Source organism: Myotis daubentonii, chromosome 9 (genome assembly GCF_963259705.1).
Source record: "Myotis daubentonii chromosome 9, mMyoDau2.1, whole genome shotgun sequence".
Taxonomy (NCBI): Eukaryota; Metazoa; Chordata; class Mammalia; order Chiroptera; family Vespertilionidae; genus Myotis; species Myotis daubentonii.
Genome location: NC_081848.1, coordinates 3532792 through 3554681, shown reverse-complemented (window position 1 = coordinate 3554681; position 21890 = coordinate 3532792). Strand labels below are relative to the sequence as shown.

Genomic DNA, 21890 nt, shown 5'->3' with positions numbered 1-21890 from the left:
ATTGTGAGAAAGACGGGACGCGATGGGAAGGTGGGACATGGGACCCTGAGAAAGACGGGACGCGATGGGAAGGTGGGACATGGGATTGTGAGAAAGACGGGCTGCGACGGGAAGGTGGGACATGGGACCGTGAGAAAGACGGGACGCGATGGGAAGGTGGGACATGGGACCCTGAGAAAGACGGGACGCGATGGGAAGGTGGGACATGGGACCCTGAGAAAGACGGGCTGCGACGGGAAGGTGGGACATGGGACCCTGAGAAAGATGGGACGCGATGGGAAGGTGGGACATGGGACCCTGAGAAAGACGGGCCGCGACGGGAAGGTGGGACATGGGACCCTGAGAAAGACGGGGCTCGACGGGAAGGTGGGACATGGGACCCTGAGAAAGACGGAACGCGATGGGAAGGTGGGACATGGGACCCTGAGAAAGACGGGACGCGACGGGAAGGTGGGACATGGGACTGTGAGAAAGACGGGACGTGACGGGAAGGTGGCACTTGAGACGGGCAAGGGCACCCGAGCTCTCGGCACCTGCAGCAGGGAGGCCGTTGTGGCGGAGGCAGCCCGCAGGCGTGGGGACCTGGAGGACAGGCGCCTCGGGCAGGCGGGGAGAGGCTCCAGGCACAGAAACCTCCCAAAGCAGGAGGAGCTGGGTGTGTCTGGGGAGCCACAGAAGGCTACCCTGGATGAAGCAGGAAGCAACGACAGGGATTCTGGGACTTTCTCTGGTGATTTCACTTCCTGATCTGACACCCGCGGTGAATTTAAAGATGACAATTTGAGCTCTGGCTGGTGTGGCTCAGTGGACAGAGCGTCGGCCTGTGAACCAACGGGTCCCGGGTTCGATTCCGGTCAAGGGCACATACCTTGGTTGCAGGCTCCTCCCCGGCCTGGGCCCTGGTCAGGGCTCATGCAGGGGGCAACGAATCGATGTGTTTCTCTCACATCGACATTTCTCTCTCTCTCCCTCTCTCTTTCAGTCTCCCTAAGAATCAATGGGAAAATATCCTCGGGTGAGGATTAAAAATAAAAAATAAATAAAAAGATGCCGATTTGAAGGGCAGGAGGAGGGAGGTTTCTCTGTCTCGCACAGGAATGAGCCTGGACTTTCCAGGACAGACAGCGGCTTCTGAAACCATTGTCCCCACTGATGGTGCCGCTCCAGCTTAGGGTTTCCATTTCCGGCAAATCGAGGAGAAACAAAAACACCCCCGACGGCTGTTCCGCTGCTCACGGGGCCTATAAGAAATGACGCGCCCCCGTCCGCCCCCCGGCCTCCACTCACCCAGCAGCACTGGCCTCAGGGTGAGGCGCAGGAGGCAGAGCACGCCGCTCTCCATCTTCAGCCTGAAGAGAAAAGGGAAAAGTCAGGAAACAGTTTCAAGAGAAGTTCACTCACGTCACCCCCACGGCGAGACCCCCGGCGGCCCCCCGGCTCTGGGGCGCAGCACGGAGGGGAGACAGGCAGCGGCTGCGTGGGAGCCAGAGGCGAAAAGCAGCCAACGGCGAACAACAGAGCGGCAGGGGTGGGGCTGCCGCCAGGCCTGGGAGTCGCTGGGGCTGCCTTAGTTGAGCTGGAAGGGCAGATGGGATGAAAGTTGCTTTTCAAGAGAAAAAAAGCACATGGTTTGAGAATGCCCTGGCGAGGACAACCCTGGACATTCTACAGCCTGAGTTTCACCTGGACAAGACGACGGGACGCTCGGCCTGAAGTTAACGTGACCACCTTTAACGGATGAAGGCCGCCCAGGCCTCAGACAGAGCAGGGAGACTCTGTAGCCGGGTGCGGGATCACTCAGCTCGATGGCACAGAAGCCACAGGAAGGAACGCCGAACACCGTCCGCTTTCTCTGTGAAGCTCCTCAGACAGGGCCGCCTGCGCAGACGAGAGCTGGGCAGCCGGGGCCGGTGTGGCTCAGCTGCTTGGAGCATCATCCCATAGATGTTTCTCTCTCACTTCGCTGTTTCTCTCTCTAAAATCCATAAACAGCCCTTGCCAGTATGGCTCAGTGGCTAGAACATCGGCAAGGGTCTCGGGTTCGATTCCGGTCAAGGGCACATACCTCGGTGGCAGGCTTTTCCCCGGCCCGGACTCTGGTTGGGGCTCCTGCAGGAGGCAACCAATCGATGTGTTTCTCTCACATGGATGCTCTCTCTCTTTCCCTTTCTCTTCCACTCTCTCTAAAAACCAATGGAAAGCTATCCTCAGGTGAGGATTAAAAAAAAGATCTAGAACAGTCCTTACCTGTATTCTAATCAACCACAGCTCCACAAGGAGCACCAGGGTCAAACTGTCCGAGAAGGTCCGACCTGGTCCCAACTCCGAGAAGTCAGGTGAAACCCTGAACCCCGACCCTCACCTATCACACCGGCTGCTAATGCAGGGACCAGCGCTGATAAAGTCACCGTGCTTTGAAGAAGATAAAGCATAACCACAGAAGATCCAATTCTTTCTAACCTGAGAGGCAATAGTCTGTAGCTTTCAGGGGAGAGGATGGGGTTAGAGCATCTATCTTTAGAAGAATAGCAAATAATTCATTTAAATGAGCTGGGAACATGTGAGTTTCCATTACTGAATCCCAGCCCGCAATGTCGATGATGACGACACCGACTCAGATACACCAGAAGTGACGGTAAGTTTCCCCGAGCACAAGTACCTCTAGGCAAACACAGGCCCCTCAGGGTCACCACAGCCCTATTCCTGCTCCGTGACACCCACCTCACCCCCCACACATGGTGAGCATGATAAAGGGGGCCCTTCACAGCATGCCATGCCTGTAGCACATCATCCCTGGGGCCTCCTCAGAGTTCTGGATGAATTATTCTCCAGGGAGCTGTGCTCCGCCCCCGCCCGGCAAGCAGCTTCCGGAAGCTCCCACACACCGCACCCCCTGCACGGAGAGGTGGTGCTCGATGTACGTGACTAACACCAACCACACTCCCTCCACGCGACTGAGGGCAGGCCCACACGGGTAAGGGCGACAGCTGCAGGAAAGACCATCAGATGGAAATCCCTGCAACTGCACCCCGCTACTGTCAGGGGACACCAGCAACCACCAAAGGACCCGAATCTGATCCCCAAACTCAAGTCGCCCAGAGCCACACCCAAACCATTTTCAAACAATCCCTAGGAACTGGGGAAACCATCTGATGAATAACAGAGCCATTTTCAGTTCTAAATACTCAAATGCATCGCTCGCTGTGTAAATGAACAGAGAAGCAATGATTTAATGAAGGGGGAAAAGCACAAAATGAATTTTTAAAAAATTATTGTCCCAGGTCAGATCTTCCATTACCTAATTCTTTGATTTTGGGAAATCACTCAATTTACCTACGTCTCTTCCTTCACAGTAAAGGCTCGGACTTTTTCATTGTTGTTAATCCTCACCCAAGGATATTTTTTCCATTGATTTTTAAAGAGAGTGGAAGGGGGGAAGGGAAAAGGAAGAGAGAAACATCAATGTGAGAGAGACTCATTGATCGGTTGCCTCCTGCAGGTGCCCCAACTGGGGCAACCACGGTCAGGGATCGAACTGCAACCCAGGTACACGCTCTTGACCGGGGATCGAACCCGTGACCCTTTGGTGCAAGTGCCAACACTCCAACTACTGAGCCACACAGCTAGGGCAAAGGCTCGGACGCTTTCACCCCCCTAGTTAGTATAGCACCACACTAGACATCAGTACTCGATATGCAATAAACTAGAGAGCGTTCCACGCCAGGTATTTAACGCTCACAGCAGCCCTATGAGGTTTTTCAGATGAGGAAGCTAAGGCGAAGACTGGTCAGTGACGTGCCTGCTAACACATACCAAGCGGCAGAACCAGGATTCAAGCGCTGCACCTCCATGTCTGGGAGAGGAACCAACTCCCGGCTTCAATGCTGTCCCACCCCCTCCCCCTCGTTCAGACCTCGGGGTAAATGTCACTTCCTCGGGGAACCCTCTCCGGAGCGCCCTTCCTAGGCCAGCTGCCTGGGCTCAGGTGTTTTTGTTTTTCTGTTTCTGTTCTGTTGGTTTTAATAATTCTTTACTGTTGAAAGTGTTACATATGTCCCCTTTTTCCTCCATTGGCCCCTTCCAGCCTGCCCCCACCCCTGCCCCAGGCCCTCACCACCCCACTGTGTCCATGGGTCATGCATATATTAATACAAGGTCTTTGGTTGATCACCTCCCACCCACCCGCCCTCCCCCACCTTCCCTCGGAGATCCCGCACTCTGTTCCCTGCTCCCATGTCTCTGGGCCCCCTCCGTCCATCAGTTTATTTTGTTCATTAGATTCCTCATGTGAGTGAGATCATGTGACACGTGTCTTTCTCTGACTGACTGGCTTCACTCAGCATGATACTCTCCAGGCCCCTCCATGCTGTCCCAATGGGCCCAGGTTTTAATAGCGCTGTCGGTCATTCCTCCGGGCATCAGCCACCGTTCTGATGATCTGGTGCTGAGCCTGCTTGTTTGATTAAAGTCTTGCTCCCCAGCCGCACCCATCCAAGACTGTACGCTCCAGGAGGCCAGAGCTGTGCTGTGCGCCGCCCCTCCACAGTGCCCGCAGGGGAAGGCCCAGGTGGGGCGGTGGCCACTGTCCCGGGAGGCAGTGGCACAGGGCCAGGCACACGCTAGTCAAGTGTCAATGTCTCGTTAGTTGGCAATTACTCAGAAATTCCTATCACATATACAGGTGTCCCAAAACGCATACACACTGACGTCTATTCCATTTTGAAAAGGAAATGTATTTTAATAAATGCTGCCTTTATAATTATTCTATATATATATAGAATAATTATATATATATATTCACACACATATGTATATGATAGGAATTTATTTTTTCTCTTTATTTTATTTTTTCCCATCACCACTTGTCCCCCTACACCCCTCTACACGCCATAATCACCACACAGTTGCCCGTGTCCATGAGTTCCTTCTCTGTTTTTCCTTTTTTGCTCAGTCCCTCCATTCCCCCTGCCTTCCCCAACCTCCCTGTCAGCTGCTCTCTGTCTATGAGTCTGTATTTTGCTTGTTAGTTCAATTTGTTCATTAGATTCCACATATGAGTGAGACCAGATGGTACTTGTCTTCCTCTGACTGGCTTATTTCACTCAGCGTAATGCTCTCCAGGTCCCTCCAAGCTGTCGCACTGGGTAAAATTTTCTTCCAATTTTACGCCTGAGTAGTATTCCACTGTGCAAATGTACCACAGCTGTTTTATCCACTCATCTTCTAGGGGCACTTGGGCTGCTTCTGAACCTTGGCTATTGTAAATAGCACTGCGATGGACATAGGGGTGCACGTATTCTTTCCAATTAGTGTTGCCGGTTTCTTCAGATAAATGCCCAGAAGTGGAAAGACTAGGCCATAAGGCAATTCCATTTTTAATTTTTTGAGGAACCTCCACAGTTCTCCACAATGGCTGCACCAGTCTGCATCCCCACTCAGTGCACAAGGGTTCCTTTTTCTCCGCGTCCTCACCACCATTTGTCATTTGTGATTTACTGACAATGGCCATTCTGACAGGTGTGAGTGGTACCTCATTGTCGTTTTAGTTTGCACCTCTCGGATGATCAGTGACGCTGAGCATCTTTTCACGTCTAGTGGCCTCTGTGTGTCCTCTTCGGAGAAGTGTCTATTTAGATCCTTTGCCCATTTTTAAATTGAATTATTTTCTTGGTGTTGTTTTATAAGTTCTTTATAAATTTTGGATATTAAGCCTTATCAGATGTATTATTGGTGAATATGTTCTCCCTTTCGGCGGGTTATCTTTTCATTTTGCTGATGGTTTCCTTTGCTGTGTAAAACGTTTTAGTTTGATGTGGTCCCATTTGTTTATTTCTGCTTTTGTTTCCCTTGTCCAAGGAGATACATCAGAAAAAATATTGCTATAGGAAATGTCCAAGATTCTACTGCTAGGTTTTCTTCTAGGAGTCTTCTGGTTTTGAGTCCAACATTTCAGCCTTATTTCATTTTGAGTTTAGTCTTTTTTTTAAAAAAAAAAAAATATATATATATATATATATATATATATAATTGATTTTTCACAGAGAGGAAGAGAGAGGGATAGAGAGTTAGAAACATCGATGAGAGAGAAACATCGATCATGGGAATGTGCCCGCAACCAAGATACATGCCCTTGACTGGAATCGAACCTGGGACCTTTCAGTCTGCAGGCCGACGCTCTACCCACTGAGCCAAACCGGTTAGGGCTTGAGTTTAGTCTCGTCGTGTGTGTGGTGTGAAAAGGTGGTCTAGTCTCACTTTTTTGCACACATTTGTCCAAACTTCCCCACACCATTTATTGACTAGACTGTCGATTCCCATTTATGTTTTTGCCTCCGTTGGAAAATATTTATTGACTGAAGATGTGGGTTTATTTCTGGGCTCTGTATTCTGTTCCATTGGTCTGTGTGTCTGTTTTTATGCCAATGCCAAGCTGTTTTATTTACTTCGGCATTGCAGCACAGTTTGATATTAGGTAGCGTGATTCCTTCAATTTTGTTCTTCTTTCTCAAGATCGCTGTTGCTATTTGGGGTCCTTTGTGGTTTTGTATAAATTTGTGGAATATTTGTGATATACACCCTGGTGTCTTGACAGGAATTGCATTGAGCCTGTAGGCTGCCTTGGGTGGTGTGGACATTTTAATGATGTTAATTCTTCCTGTCCATGAATGGGTATATGTTTCCGCTTATTTGTATCTTCTTCAATTTCTTTTTTCAGTGTCTTATTATTTCCCAAGTACAGGACTTACACATCCTTGGTTAAATTTCATTCCTAGGTATTTAATTGTTTTTTTAAGCACTGTAAATGGAATTTTTTTCTTAGTTTCCCTTTCTAATGATTCATTATTGGTGTATACAAAATGATTTCTGGATATTTCTTTTGTATCCTGCTACTTTACAGAATTCATTGATCAATTCTAGTAGTTTTTTGGTGGCATCTTTAGGGTTCTCTATATACAGTATCATGTCATCTGCAAATAATGACAGTTTTATTATTCTTCCTTTCCAATTTGGATGCCTTTTATTTCATCTTCTTGTCTGATCGCTGTGGCTAGGACTTCCAGTACCATGTTGAGTGAGAGTGGTCAAAGTGGGCATCCCTGTCTTGTTCCTGATCTTAAGGGGAACACTTGTCGTTTCTGCCCATTGAGAATGACGTTGGCTATGGGTTTGTCATATATGGCCTTTATTACATTGAGGTATGTTCCCTCTATTCCCACTTTTCTGAGAGTTTTTATCATAAATGGGTGCTGGATTTTATCAAATGCTTTTTCTGCATCTATAGATATGATCATGTGGTTTTTTATTCTGCATTTTGTTTATGTGGTATATCACATTTATTGATTTGCAGATATTGTACCAACCTTGCATCCCCAGAATAAATCCCACTTGATCATGGTGTATGATCTTTTTAATGTATTGCTGGACTCGGTTTGTGAATAATTTGTTAAGGATTTTAGCATCTATGTTCTTCTGATATTGGCCTATAATTTTAATTTTTTGTAGTGTCTTTATCTGGTTTTAGAATTAGTATAATGCTGGCCTTGTAAATGAGCTTGGGAGTCTTCCCTCCTCTTGAATTATTTGGAATAACTTGAGAAGGATATGTGTTATTCTTGGAATGTTTGGTAAAATTCATCTATGAAAGCCAATGGTCCAGGACTTTTGTTTGTTGGGAGTTTTTTTTATTATTATTACTGTTTCATTTCAGTAGTTGTAATCTGTCTATTCAGATTATCTGGTTCTTCCTGATTCATTTTGGAAGACTGTATGTTCCTAGGATTTTATCCATTTTGTCCAAATTGTCCAATTTGTGGGCATATAGCTGCTCATAATATTTTCTTACCATCTTTTGTATTTCTTTGGTGTCAGTTGTTACTTCTCTTTCATTTCTGATTTTATTTATTTGGGTCCTCTCTCTTTTTTCTTGGTGAGTCTGATTAAAGGTTTGTCGATCTTGTTTATCACTTCAAAGAACCTGCTCTTGGTCTCATTGATCTTTTATATTGTTTTTTTAGACTGTTTTGTTTATTCTGCTCTGACCTTTTCCTTCCTTCTGCTCACTTTGGGAATTGTTCGTTATTCTTTTTCAAGGTCCCGTAATTGTCAAGTTAGATTGCTTACTTGAGCTTTTTCTTGTTTCCTGAGATAGGCCTGCAGTGCTATGAATTTCCCTCTTAAGACTGCTCTTCCTGTGTCCCACAGATTTTGGGTTGTTGTGTTCTCATTCTCCTTTGTTTCAAGGTATCTTTTGATTTCTTCCTTGATCTCATTGTTAGCCCATTCACTGTTTAGTAAAATGTTATTTAGCCTCCATGTCTTTGTGTGTTTTTCAGTTTTCTTCTTGTGATTGATTTTTAGTTTCACAACATTATAGTCAGAGAAGATGCTTGATATGATTTCAATTTTCTCAAATATGTTGAGACTTTTATGTGTCCTAACATGTGGTCTATCCTAGAAAATGTTACATGTGCACTTGAAAAAATGTATATCCTGCTGCTTTGGGGTGAAATGCTTTGAAGATATCATTTAAATCCATTTGGTCTCATGTGTCATTTAAGGCTGCCATCTCCTTGTTGATTTTATGTCTGGAAGATCTATCCATTGATGCTAATGGGGTGTTAAAATCGCTATTATGACTGTATTACTGTCAATCTGTCCCTTTATGTCCATCAAGATTTGGTTTACATATTTAGGTGCTACTATGTTGGGTGCATAAATGTTTATAAGGGTTATATCCTCCTGTTGGATTGCTCCCTTTATCATTATGTAGTGTCCTTACTATAAACATTTGTCTCTTACTATAGGCTTGCTTTTAAAATCTATTTTGTCAGATATAAGTATTGCTACCCCAGCTTTTCTTTTTCCTTTCCATTTGCATGAAATGTCTTTTTCCATCCTTTTATTTTTAGTCGTGTCTTTCTTTCGCTCTCAGGTGGGTCTCTTAAAGACAGCATATGTATGAGTCTTGTTTTCTTATCCATTCAGCTACCCTATGTCTTTTGATTGAAACATTTAAGCCATTTACATTTAAAGTAATTATTGATAGGTACATATTTACCATTATTTTATTTTTTTTAACTGTGTTCCTGGGTTTTTTTTCTTTTTCCTCTTCTTCTTTCTCCTCCTTCCTCTTTCCTCTTCCTTCCTCCTTTCCCTCCTCCTCCTTCTTCTTCTCAAAGCAAGCCCTTTAACATTGCTTGTATACTGGTGTGGTGGTAACAAACTCCTTTAGCTTTTTCGTGTCGGGGAAAACATTTCTCTCTTACTTTTAAATGGTAGCCTTGCTGGGTAAAGTAGCCTTGGTTGTAGGTCCTTGCTTTTCAACATGTTGAATGTGTAATGCCACTCCCTTCTGGCATGAAACGTTCCTGTTGAGAAATCAGCTGACAGTCTTATGGGAGCTGAGCTCCCTTGTAGGTAACTAACTGCCTTTCTCTTGTGGCTTAAGATTTCTCTTTATCTTTAACTTTTGCCATTTTAATTCTGCTGTGTCTTGGTGTGAGCCTCTTTGAGTCCCTCTTGTTTGGGACTCAAAGCTTCTTGGACTTGTGTGTCTTTTCCTTCACCAGGTGAGGGGAGTTTTCAGTCATTATTTCTTTAAATAGGTTGTTAATCCCTTGTTCTCTCTCTTCTCCTTCTGGTATCCCTATGTTGTGAATGTTGTTATACTTCATGTCCCAAAGGTCCCTTAAACTATGCTCATTTTTTAAAAATTCTCTTTTTACTCCTCTGATTGGGTGTTTTTCCCTACCTTGTCTTCTAAATCACTGATTTGATCCTCCACTTCATCCAACCTACTGTTTTTTCCTTCCAGTGTATTCTTGATTTTGGATACTGCATTCTTCATTTCTGACTGGTACTTTTTTGTGGTATCTATGTCCTTTTTCATGCTGTCGATCATCCTGATAATCATTACTTTGAACTCTTTAGCAGATAAATTGCTTGGGTCCATTTCATTTAGCCCTTCTTCTGGACAATCCTCTTGTTCTTTCATTTGGGGTCTGTTCCCTTGTCTCCCCATTTTGGCTGCCTCTTTGTGTTTGTTTCTGAGTATGAGATAGATCTGCTATTACTCCCAGTCTTGTTAGAGTGGCCTTATATAGTAGGTGTCTTGTGGGACCCAGTGGCACAGTTTCCCTGATCATCTGAGCTGGATGCTCTGGAATCCCCCTTGTGTATGTAATGTGGGCCCTCCTCTTATAATTGAGTCTTGATTGCTATTGGCCCATTCGTGCATGGGATCGACCCTCTGGCTGGCTGACTGTGATGCTCAACCCTGACCGTGGTGTGCAAGCTGCTGTGCAGGTGCTGATCACACGAAGCAGAATTCCCTCAGCAGGGTTTGGTGCCTGCTGAGATTTCCCTGCAGATATGCTGCTTGTGACGCTTACTGGATCCCTGTTCTGTCGTTGTCTGAACCCGCAGGTGTATGGACTCCGGGCCTTTTCAGAAAGACTCCAGTGCAAGCCAATTTCAGGCACTGCCTGTGACTGGCCTGGGCCGCCTGTGTGAAGCTATCAGTGACACACAGCTATGACTCTCTGCTGGGCCTGGCCGCACGTGGAAAGCACTAAGCTGCATGCCAGGCTGGCTTTCGGCAGCACCAGGCCGGGGGGGCAGGTCAGCAAGTGTTTCAAAGCTCACAGAGACCTGCCTCCGCCTTCAGGGTCCAGTTAGACTTAGAGCCTCTCGCTGTACTCCTCAGCAAGGCATAGCTCCATAGGGTGGGGAGAGGCATTCCAGTAGGTGGGGCTATTGCTGCCCCACAGGCTATGTGTATGGACCAGATTTCCCTGCCCGAGAAAGATGGCTTCTACAGTATAAAGGAATGACTCAGCACAGGGATCCTGGTGGCTGAGCCCTTAGCTCTCTCCCCAGAGCCACCAACCTCAGACTCTCCTCATGAAGTCCACTCTGCCCTCCCTCCGCCAGAGCCCAGGGTAAGTGACTACAAACAAAATTTGGGGCATTGGGCCTTTAGAGAGGATGTCTGTGTCGCTAACCATCTCTCCCTAGTGGACAGAGACCCCATTGCTTTTCAGAGTGGATGCTATGTGGGCTCTTTTCCCAGTTCTGGTGCTCTAGGCTGGGGAGCCTGGCTTGGCGTTTAGCCCCCCACAGCTGAGATATCCCTCCAGAACTTCAGCCGCTGCCTATGACAGCCTGGCCAGCCCTCTCATACCTCTGCACTTCTTCCAGTCTCGATGAGGCTCCTTCTCAAAGTCCTTGGTTATATGGCTTCTCTCCGGCTAATCTTCAGTTGATTATTCAGGATGATTGCTCTATAATTTAGTTGTAATTCCAGTTTAGTGCTGGGAGGAGGTGAGTATAGCTTCCACCTAATCTGCCACCATCTTAGTCTGCCTCAGGAATTTCTAAGTACACATGTGTGTATATATAAATTCAGGATTATATATCTGACTAATAAAATTCTGAATTTTACATGTGGGTTGAGGGTCCAGACCCTCAAAAATCCAAGTATAACTTTGGACTCCCCCAAAACTGAACTACTAATAGCATTTTTATAACATACAAAGTATGTATTAATCACTGTTATTAAAAAGTGCTAGTAAAAATAATAAGAGAAAATATAGTTACAGCTCTATACATACTTATTTTAAAGACTACATATAAGTGGACCCACACAGTCCAAATTCATGTTGTTCCGGGGTCAACTATTTATATATAATCAAGAGTTACATTCTTACAGCATATTCCTACTCACAAAACATCACCTAACGTCTGAATAAAGACCCAAACACTTCTGATATTAAACATTGAAATAAAAGTGAGCTACACATACATTTTTTTCAACATCATTTCATTTATAATGATTTTTTTAACAATGATTCCCACCTGTCCGGTGTGGCTCAGTGGTTGAGCATCAACCTATGAACCAGGAGGCCACAGTTCTACTTCCAGTCAGGGCACATGCCCGGGTTGTGGGCTCAATCCCCAGTGTAGGGCATGCAGGAAGCAGCCGATCAATGATTCTCTCTCATCATTGATGTTTCTATCTCTCTCTCCCTCTCCCTTCCTCTCTGAAATCAATAAAAATATGTATATTTTTAAAAAATGATTCTCAGCCAGGGCCACTGTCTATGAAGTTCGCACTTCTCCCCATATCTGCGCGGGTTTTCTCTAGGGAGTCCGGTTTCCTCCCACACCCTAAGCTGGGCTCGTTAGGTTAACTGGCACAGCTCCATTGTCCTGTGCTGCGTAGGTGGGTGTGGGTGTGCGTGGTCCTGTGGTGGAAGGGGCCCTGTCCAGGGTGGTTCCTTCCTTGCCCATGAGCTGCAGCGATAGACACAGCCACCTGCGACCCTGAACTGGAGAAAGTGATCTGGAAAGTAATTATCTTACTAGTTTTTATCAATCTTTCCTAAACGTATGTGTAGCTCACTTTTATTTCAATGTTTAATATCAGAAGTGTTTGGGTCTTTATTCAGACGTTAGGTGATGTTTTGTGAGTAGGAATATGCTGTAAGAATGTAACTCTTGATTATATCAATCTATAGCAAGGTCAGTTTCAGTATACATCATTTCCTTTAAAGTCACAGTTTCCAAGAACTTATTGATGACACGAAGTAAGGACATACAGTATATAAAATAAATCTCAGTCTTTAAAAATCCAGAAAAGCATTCAGATGCACCTTAATAATAACAGGCTCCCTTTGAAGTCTCAACTTCTGCCCTGCTTCCTTCTCCACAGACTGATTTATCTCCTCAGCAGATATCTTTGAGATAATTCTACAGAGTAAGCGGTCTCCTACCTTGGCTAAGTGTTCCGACCTGGGCTCATGGCTCTTGCAGCTATAATAACTGGCAAGTATCTATCACTCCTGGGGAGTTGTAACTCAGGACCCGCTCCCCTACCATTAAACGTGCCGGGGAATTGTTATCTTTGACCCAATTATGACAGGAAAAAATCTTCAGAGAAGAGACTCCGAACAGTAAGACCCCCACTCAGGATGTGAAAAGGACCCCCACATATTCCATTACAAGACAAGGTCGGGAGAGGTGCTGTCTCAAAGTGCCTGCCCCCCGTAAGGACAACCAACCACTGAGCAGAAGCACTGCACAGCCCGCCCTTCTCCACAGCCGTCCGCCTGGGTTCTGCGTGCCTTCGGGGTCTCCAAGGCTTTAGATATGAGTCCACACAACGGCCACGAGGCCTGAACCTCTCAAAACACGTCCTCGCTTTCCCTGCCAGCCCATTTAATGCAGCCTGATAGGTCACAGGCTTCCTGAACACCGTCTGGGTGACAGCTGTCAACCCTCTACCATCAGTGAGGCAGGAGCGCAAGAAGCTGGGAAACTCCTGGGCAAGTGCAACGGGGAACCTGAGACGAGATCATTAAACAAGGCCAAACAATGTGAACGCTTTACAGTGACGCTATCTTCCCTCGCCAAGGCCACTTGAGAGCAAATGGTTTATACCTCCCCTCCCTAACCGGAGAACACAGAGCTTAAATCACGCTGGTCAGGCAGACAGATCACAAAGACCCAATTGACGCCATTTGTAAAAGCCAAACCCAAGGACAGATGGAGTCAGGGCAACAAATAACCACAGCAACAACTAGAGCCAGACAGACCCAAGATAAAAGCAAGGCGGTGAAAGTGACCAGAGAATAATCCCAAACTCCCGGCAGGCTCACGGTGAAGTATCAACATTTCGAAGGCCACGCCTGGAAAACTAATGAATATTCTGTAAGACCCTCCCCTGAGACCTCCCTAGGACTCCCGCCAGCAGAGAGAGAAACCCCTCCAAACAAAGGCCCAGCACGCCCGGCCTCTTCTCAGGCATGGGCTGTTTACTTTCTCTCTCCTCAACTCTCAGGGTCCCCACAAGACTTGCTCTCTGGGGCGTAGCAGGCAGCAGCAGTTCATCCCAAGCTGACCCCAGCGGAACCCGTCTCCAAGGCCCCCCTTCCTGACTTACCAGTGAGCTGACAGCAGCCTGTGTGGCTCACTCCTGTCCCTGTCGCTTGTGCTTCCCAGTGAATTCACGCAGCCCAGTGTGGCTCACTTCTTTCCTACTCTTTATGGAGCTAAGCACAGCCCCGTCTGGCTCGCTCCTGCTGCTGCTTCTACCTCAGCCTTCCTGTCTCTGACCCAGCTCTAATGAACACACTCACAATCACCTGGACTCGCGTTGTGAAATCTTTCCTGCACCCGGTCAAGAACCCACGCCCTCCGGGCCGGCCTCAGCAGACCGCTCCGCCCGGTGTCCGACCTGGAAGTCTTACTCCTGCCCACCCTCCCGACCAGGTGACCTACCCCTGCCACATCGGTCGTTCCTGAGGCCAGGGCTACACAGAGGTGACGAGCACGGACAACGCCTGGCTCTCTTGCGAGGTCTACGTCCCTGGCTTCTTGAGGTTAAACGTTAGTCTGTCTCAGGCTGAGAGGGAACAACAGGGAAGGAGAGTCTCGCCATAAGGCCCAAGACAGCCGTCGGGGCTCTGCCTCAAGCCGCAGGTGTGTGGTTTTCTGCATCGAGCTGAGCTTCAAAGCGTGTCATCACCATTTACTCTTCTACTAAGAGCAAACCTCACTCCTCTGTTCTGAGATCTTCACAGAAGTCACTCTCCACTGCAGAAAGGCAACTGCACCCCGCCAGGCGACCTCTGATGGTCCCCCACCCGGAGCCCGAGGTCTGTGATCGAGGCCTCGCCATCCCAAAGGGCTACCGCTAAGGTTCAGCTCCTCCCGAGAAGAAAGTGCAATTGCTGCTCAGGAAACAAAACAGCCACTTACCGGAGAGGAGGCCGCCCGAGTGTCTGACAGCCACCGGTCGCTGCAGCCGCTCGGGTCTGATGCCGGCGGCGCCGGGGAGGCGCGGTCAGAGCAGGCAGATGCGTGCGTCCAGAGGTGGCTGCGGAGGCAAAACAGGAACCTCTCTGCGTGCAGGTTCTCCTTTCCGTCTCTGGCCCGCTGCCCCGTTTTCATGAATGCTCCCAGGGTAAATCCCTCTAGGAGAGCAGAAACTCAAGCCCAGACCCTGAGGGTCCCTCCGCCAGGTCAGCAGCTCTCGGAGGGGGTCCTGAGTGCGCCGTCAGCCTCGTGCACACAGAACGCGTTTAGAACATACCCACCTCTCTGATTCCTCCCTCGACCCAGAGCCCCGCTCACCACCCACCTGCCGTTTCCCCTGCCTGCACGCACCCCCCAGAAGCCCGGGGGGTGACCTGCACACCCCAGATAAGAGCTCAAGGCTTCTTGGCTTCAAGGAATCTTTTGCTTTTAAATCACCGCTTCCCAATCAGTGTTCCCACGCGCAGGCCTTCTCCCGCCGCACCGCCGGGGGCGCGGCACCCGGGTTCTCCGCACCGCGCCCGGTGCCGCTTGCTCTTCTCAAGGACTATGCGCCGCGGGTCCGCAGCAGCGGTGCTGGGAGCCAGCCTGTCCCTAATGCGCCCGCTGCCCGCTGCCCGCCACCAACACCGGGACCAGAGGATTTAAAAATCCCTGAACCTTAGCAGCCGCTCCAGCCCCAGGAGCGGGGCCTCGCTGCTCCGTCCGCGCAGGCCTCGCCGGAGAGCAGCTCAGGAGCCGCTGCTCGATGCTGAAAACCACAAGCCTGCCCCTTTCGTACGGCAGTTCTCATCTCACATGTCAATATGCACCAGAAAGTGCCGAGCCGGTCATTCACTCTGATGTGGCAAAGAGATCAAGGCTACGGTGTCTGCGCACCCGCACATCCTCCTACCGCCCAGAAACAAAAACCGCAGGGAAATGGCAGTTCTGCCCAACGGCAGCGCGGGCACGGGTGCAGCGGCCTCTTCTGCTGCGAAGGCGCACGCGGTGCGACGAGATGGCAGCCTGGACCCGCCCCGTGGCTCTCTCCACGGCGCCCCTGGGACCCTAGCGGAGTGACACCCAGAACCTGCCGACTAGGGATGTGGCCCCCAGTTTTCAAGGCAGGAACGTGCCCCTCGGAGCCCCCGGGCAGAGAGCTGAGCGCTTCCCAAGAAGCCGCTGGCCACAGGCCTGTGTGAGCTCACACTCTGACGGAATTAAGGGGTCAACGCACAAAACTCATCACGTCACGTAGCCGCACAGAGAGGCTTCATCGGCCAGGGACTTCTGAAGGCCTTCAGCCCCCGGCAGATGGCAGGATTCAATTCCTCGTGTAGACCGGCCTGGTTTCTAGTGTGACAAAACCTCATGGGCATCGGGAAGAAAAAGAGGGAGACCTGCACCCAGGCCATGTCAGAGCCGCGGGCTAAAACCAGCCCTTTCCCTCCTTCCACCCTGGGGGAGCCGCTGTCCGGCTGCTCTGCTCCTGCGAGGGGAGCTGTGCCTGCCCCTCGGGGAGGAGGACGCTGGCGGCCGCGCTGTGAGGTGAGCACAGGCCCAGGCAGCACTGAACCCCCAGCTTGCTCTCCCCCGTGAAGGGCGCTGTTGTTCATTTCTGGAGGAAGGAACTGGTTCAAACCACGATCGAGGCCACAAAACAACACGACTGAGGAAGCCCCAGGGCCTTTTGTCTAAGGTGACAGACATATCACACGGGCCTGTCCTCCACACAGGCCGAAGGAAATGACAAGCAAACGCGGCGAAAACAGGTTCCTCCTTCAACGGGACGTGGACTTGGCCGGGTTCCCGTCACAGCAGCTCGCTGTGGGAGACACGAGGAGCCACAGAAAGGCCGCCTCGCCGCGAGAGCTCTATCTGGCAGTCCCCCTGTGGCCCCGTGACTTCTTAGTGCTCACACTGCTCTCCTCTCCGTGAGCGGCCTGACGACCACCGCCCCACCAAGCAGGCCCGGATGGAGGTGTCGCGCTGGAAATGTAAACTGCGAACCCTGCCTCGCCCGACCAGGGTCCATCGTGCTGTCTGTGAACCAACCAGGCTCTCCTCCGTGGACCAGGATAGCAAAAGAGGGCGGGGCAAGTCCAAGAGGCAGAGCTAACCACCCACAATGTATAACCAGATCTGGGCAAGAACTGTAAAGGTGTTTTTTCACGACGTCCAGTGTGTGGTGCCGTCCTCGGGACACCTCCCGCCCCCTGGGAGGCCCGTGGAGGGGCCGCCCTGTGGAAACGAAGATGGGAGGAGGCATCGTTTCGCTGTCCGAACCCAGACATGAACCCATCGCTCTGGCGCCAGGGGCTGCCTGCTGTCCTTCCGGACGGCACGCACACTCCCTAACGGCTTAGAGAAACCCCAGGCGGCGTCTGCACGAAGTGGGGGCCGCTGGTGAAAGGTTTTGCAAGACCAGAGGGGGAGCGTCGCTTATGCACAACACCACTTCCCTGTCTCGCACGTTACAGACCAACAGTCTGTCAGTGCCTCAGCTCGCGCAGACTTGGTGCATTTTAGAAATCAAAGACGTTCTGAAGAATAACACGGGTTAAAAGAATATTTCATTGTAAATAACCGGTAAAATTACTCTATACAGTCCCGCAGAATCTGCTGAAGGGTCTTTCTTGCCTCAGATCTTAAAAGTCAAGAAGGAAGCCAGCGGTAAGAGAGTGAGATGACAAACTGCTCCCGGCAGGACAAAAGGAAGGCCTCCCTCTGCCTCGCCTCCCTGTCCCTTTACTTGGCGGGGGAGCCGGGTCAGAGCGTGGCCCCTGGTCCGACCACCAGGGAGACGGATGCCGTCCACGCCACGTCGCCCACGTAACTGCCAAAGCGTCGCTGAGCGGCGAGGGCGGGCCGTGTGCTCACTCACAGCTGAAAATGTTCCCGGAGCAAAACCGGAGAATGCTTATCCCAAACGCGTCCCATCCGCCAGCACATCAGGAACCCCGAGCTCCATTTCCTTCCAAATGAAAGGCTCCGGCATCGGCAGTGTGGCTAACAGGTAGGGCTCTCCCTCAAATGACGGGAAGAGAAGGTGTAATACATCAAGAGCACGGCGAAATAAAGTCCCTCTCTCCTCGGGAAAAGGGTTCCTTCATTCAGTTAGAGGATGCGTGACTAAAGGGGTCGTTAGGAGTCTCTTCTGCAAGTTTCTGAGCAGTTCATAAATACAACAAGAAATCGCCAATCAGTAAGTGGTTCCTAAAGTCTTTACTGGTGGGTTCCAGAGCCCTCCGTCCCGGCTGTCCGGCGGCTCCACTCCTCCGAGGGCCTCGTGCCGGGGGCGATACTTCTCAGTGACTCGGTGATTCTTCTGACGTCCTGCAAACTTCCCTCAGTACGTGTCTTCATAGTCCGAGTCCTGGAGAGGAAAGAGCAGCGGCTGTGGTGAGTACGGGAAGTATAATTAGAGTCAGAATTTAGCCAATGGCCACACATTAGGACCCCCCCAAAGGAACCCAGTTGGGGGCAACATCAACATGAGGTGGCACTGGCTCAATCCACCTACATGGTCTCATGGCGAATTTCTGCTTTGAAACCCTAAGCGCTCCCTCTTCCTCGGTGAATACTTTTTAAAACCTCGGCACTCATAGGAAGGCGCCCAGAGGCTGCAGAACGTGCAGGGCTGTGGCCTGGCGTTTCGGCCAGGAGTCAGGCTCCCTCTGAGTTTCAATCCCTTGCTGGCTGGGTGACCTTGAGTCGCGCTCTTTAACTTCTCTAAGCCTCAGTCTCCTCATCTGTAAAATGGGGATAATAAAAATACTGACACCACATAGCACAGCTCCGAAAACTGCATGAGACGATGTCTGTAACTCACTAAACACTGCCTGGCTCTTGGTAAGCGAAGCGCCTATATTCCAACTTGTACTCACTGCTTTGAACTCAAGCGGGCCGTTTGGCGCTCCCCGGCACACCACACTTCTGCAGGCCATTCATTCTCCTGTTCTCCTAGATGACTGCGCATACCTTCCCCTCTCCCGAACCTCCAAAACCACCTCCTCACTCTCTTTGCAGCATGCAGGAGGCAGCCAATCAATGATTCTCTCTCATCATGGATGTTTCTATCTCTCTCTCCCTCTCCCTTCCTCTCTGAAATCAATAAAAATATATTTTTTTAAAAAGATGCAATGAAAGCCATGTAATGATGGAAAAACCCAAGGGTCTACAGTAAAGTTCAATTCCGGGCTCTGGATGCAGCCGGTCGAAGTCTCCTAGAGTGAGCGCAGGGCAGAGGACACCCTCCATCAGCAGGTCCGCTGTCACCCAGCGGAGACTGCGCCACGGAGTCCCTACCCCAGTCCAAAGCCACCACTCTGTGCCCAGGAGACAGAAGACAAAACACAACCGTTTGAGCTGAGGGAGTGCCCTGAACCCTAACAGACCTCGGTTGCCACCATGCTCTGGACCTACCGGCACGACCCTCTGCGGCCACCAAAGGCAAAGGGTCCCCATAAATGAGCCAAGAAGCGACCCAGGAACAGGGCACAGAGGGCGTGGCTTACCAAGCACTCGGCACAGCGGACGCAGAGCCTCGCCATGCAGTCGTCCTCCTCCTGGTCAGTGCTGCAAAACAGGACACCCCCCGCCCCCCGAAACCATCACTGGCTCCGCACGGCACAGCCGGCACTGAAGTCCACAGCTCTGCTGTCAGACCCGGCTCTGCCATCTTCGGCAGGGTGCCTGGCAGGGGACTTCAGCTCCGGCACTGTTTCCTCAGCTATAAAATGCAGATATTAGCCCGGCCGGCGTGGCTCAGGGGTTGAGCGTCGACCTATGAACTAGAAGGTCATGGTTTGATTCCCCGTCAGGGCACATGCCTGCGTCGTGGGCTCCATCCCCAGTGTGAGGCGTTCAGGAGGCAGCTGATACATGATTCTCTCTCATCATTGATGTTTCTATCTCTCCCTCTCCCTCTCCCTCTCCCTTTCTCTCTGAAAACAATTTTAAACATGTATTTTTATTGGCTTTAAAAAATAAAAATAAATAATAAAATGCAGATATTACATCTATGCTTAAAGCACAGTGGCTAGGAGTAAATAAAAAATAAATACACATCAAACACATACCACAGTGCCTGGCACATAGTAAGTGTTCAATAAATGGGAGCTGGTCACAGCCACTCCTGTAGAAATGTACGGGCACCAGGCATGCCTGAGGCCTCGTGCTGGGCGGGGACAAGGCCGTCGCTAAAGCACAGCCCCTGGGAGTATCCCGCCTCCTGGGGTGAGAGGCCTGCTGAGCCGCAGAAGCTCGCGCTCATGCAAGGCCACCAGGGTTTGAACGGGCTGAGGTAACTGCTGTGGAGCAAAGAGGAGGAGTGACTCCTCCCTGAGACTCAGGAAAACTCAAGAGAAGGGACGTTTCCACTGGGTCTTGGAGGGAAGGAAGAGTGTTCCAGCAAAAGAGGGAAAGGAGGAGGGGACCCAGGGGAGGGAGGAGGGTGTGGCGGGAGACGGGCCGGAGTGCAGTTTGCTGAGAGAAGACAGAAGCTGGCTGTGGCTGGAACGCGGAGCGCATGGGAAGTGGCCGGGAACACGGCGGCTGTGGGAATCCTGCTGATTCTGAAGGAACGAGGCATCTACTTCACAATTTAAGTTCAGAACCAAAGGACCCATCGTCTGATCTCCAGAGCAGGAAGCTCGTACCTGCTGTCACCCCCATCTTTCCCCAGATCTGCCCCCAGGTTTCACTTCCAGCCTCCCGTCCAGTACTGCTCCCCAGAGCTGGCCTCTTCGAGAGGAGAGTCCATAAGCCAAACCGAGAAGACAGGCGTCACGTGGTCGCACTGCTTGCGGGACCTAATGAACAAACGGGCTTGACCAACCAAATGAGACCCGAAGCAGGAGGCTGGAACAACTGGCACACCGAATGTGGGGGGGCGAGAAGAGACCAACCCAAGGACTTACATACTAAAATGCATAGCCCAATTGGGGGGGCGGGTAGGAGAGATCTGTAATACTATCAACAGTAAAAAATATAAAAAGAAAAAAAAGGACATTTCACCAGCAGAACTAAGCGTAGCGGGGAGTAAGAAAAGCAAGGCTGCCGGGGCCTGGCACCGTCCGCAAGGCAGGGGTCTGAGAGGGTTCGGGCGCACCGCTCGGGGCTCCGCTGCACTTACTCATCTGAAACCTCGATGGACGACTTCTTGTAGCCGGACTTGCTCCTCTTCCTCAGCCCCGCAGACTTCCTCACCATTCTCACCAGCAGCAGCGCCACCACCACCGCCGAGGGGACGAAGACGAGGATGGAGAGGAGGGCCACGGAGGACAGCATGGTGCCGAAGCCTGCGGGAGGGGCAGGCAGAGGAGGCCCTGCAGACCTGTTCCTTTGACATGAGGTGGGTCTCACTTTTGCACTCACACTTTTCTCGTAACAAAAGGAATAGATTCAACAGACAGAAAGGTAAGAACTAAACATGCAAAACGGGTAAAAACTTACCCGGAATCCTATTTCCTAGAGCAGTGATGGCGAACCTTTTGAGCTCGGCGTGTCAGCATTTTGAAAAACCCTAACTTAACTCTGGTGCCGGGTCACATATAGAAATGTTTTGATATTTGCAACCATAGTGAAACAAAGACTTATATATTTTATATTTATTTTATATATTTAAGTGCCATTTAACAAAGAAAAATCAACCAAAATAATGAGTTTGCGTGTCACCTCTGACACATGTGTCATAGGTTCGCCATCACTGCCCTAGAGTAACGCTTTGTCATCTACCCATTCCATCTTCTTCCCAAGACACGTGACTAGGGTCTGCAATAGGGAGGACAGTGCATGTTTTTAAAAGTGTGAGTCGTATTTTATGTATCATTCCCAACCCCTAGTTACTTACTACACAAGTACCTTATATGTCAGTAAAGATTCCTTCCAGATCTGACCTTTTGTAAAAATATTTTTTATTGGCTTTTAGAGATAGAGGAAGGGAGAGAGATAGAGAGATAGAGACAAATATCATCAATCGGCTGCCTCCTGCACCGGGGACCAAGCCCACAACCGGGGCATGTGCCCTGACCGGGAATCGAACTGGTGACCTCTTGGTTTCTGGGTCGACGTTCAACTGCTGAGCCACA

The 21890-nt window shown here is 49.9% G+C and overlaps 1 protein-coding gene across 14 annotated transcripts in view; it reads right to left on the bottom strand.

Annotated features, from left to right (window-relative positions):
* The window catches only part of JAML (junction adhesion molecule like), a 62573-nt gene that overhangs the window by 21641 nt on the left and 19042 nt on the right, over positions 1–21890 (bottom strand). For 5 of the 14 annotated variants that reach the window (XM_059707722.1, XM_059707735.1, XM_059707724.1 and 2 more), the window contains 2 exons: positions 20936–21128; positions 1288–1349 (listed from right to left, as the gene is read on the bottom strand). In XM_059707722.1, coding sequence (XP_059563705.1) covers positions 1288–1349; positions 20936–21128 — 255 coding nt within the window. Of the gene's footprint in view, positions 1–1287; positions 1350–11182; positions 11283–13942; positions 14205–14280; positions 14371–14760; positions 14901–15477; positions 15686–20935; positions 21184–21890 lie in introns of those variants that run through there. The other 9 variants (XM_059707723.1, XM_059707728.1, XM_059707727.1 and 6 more) reach the window with 7 other exon arrangements.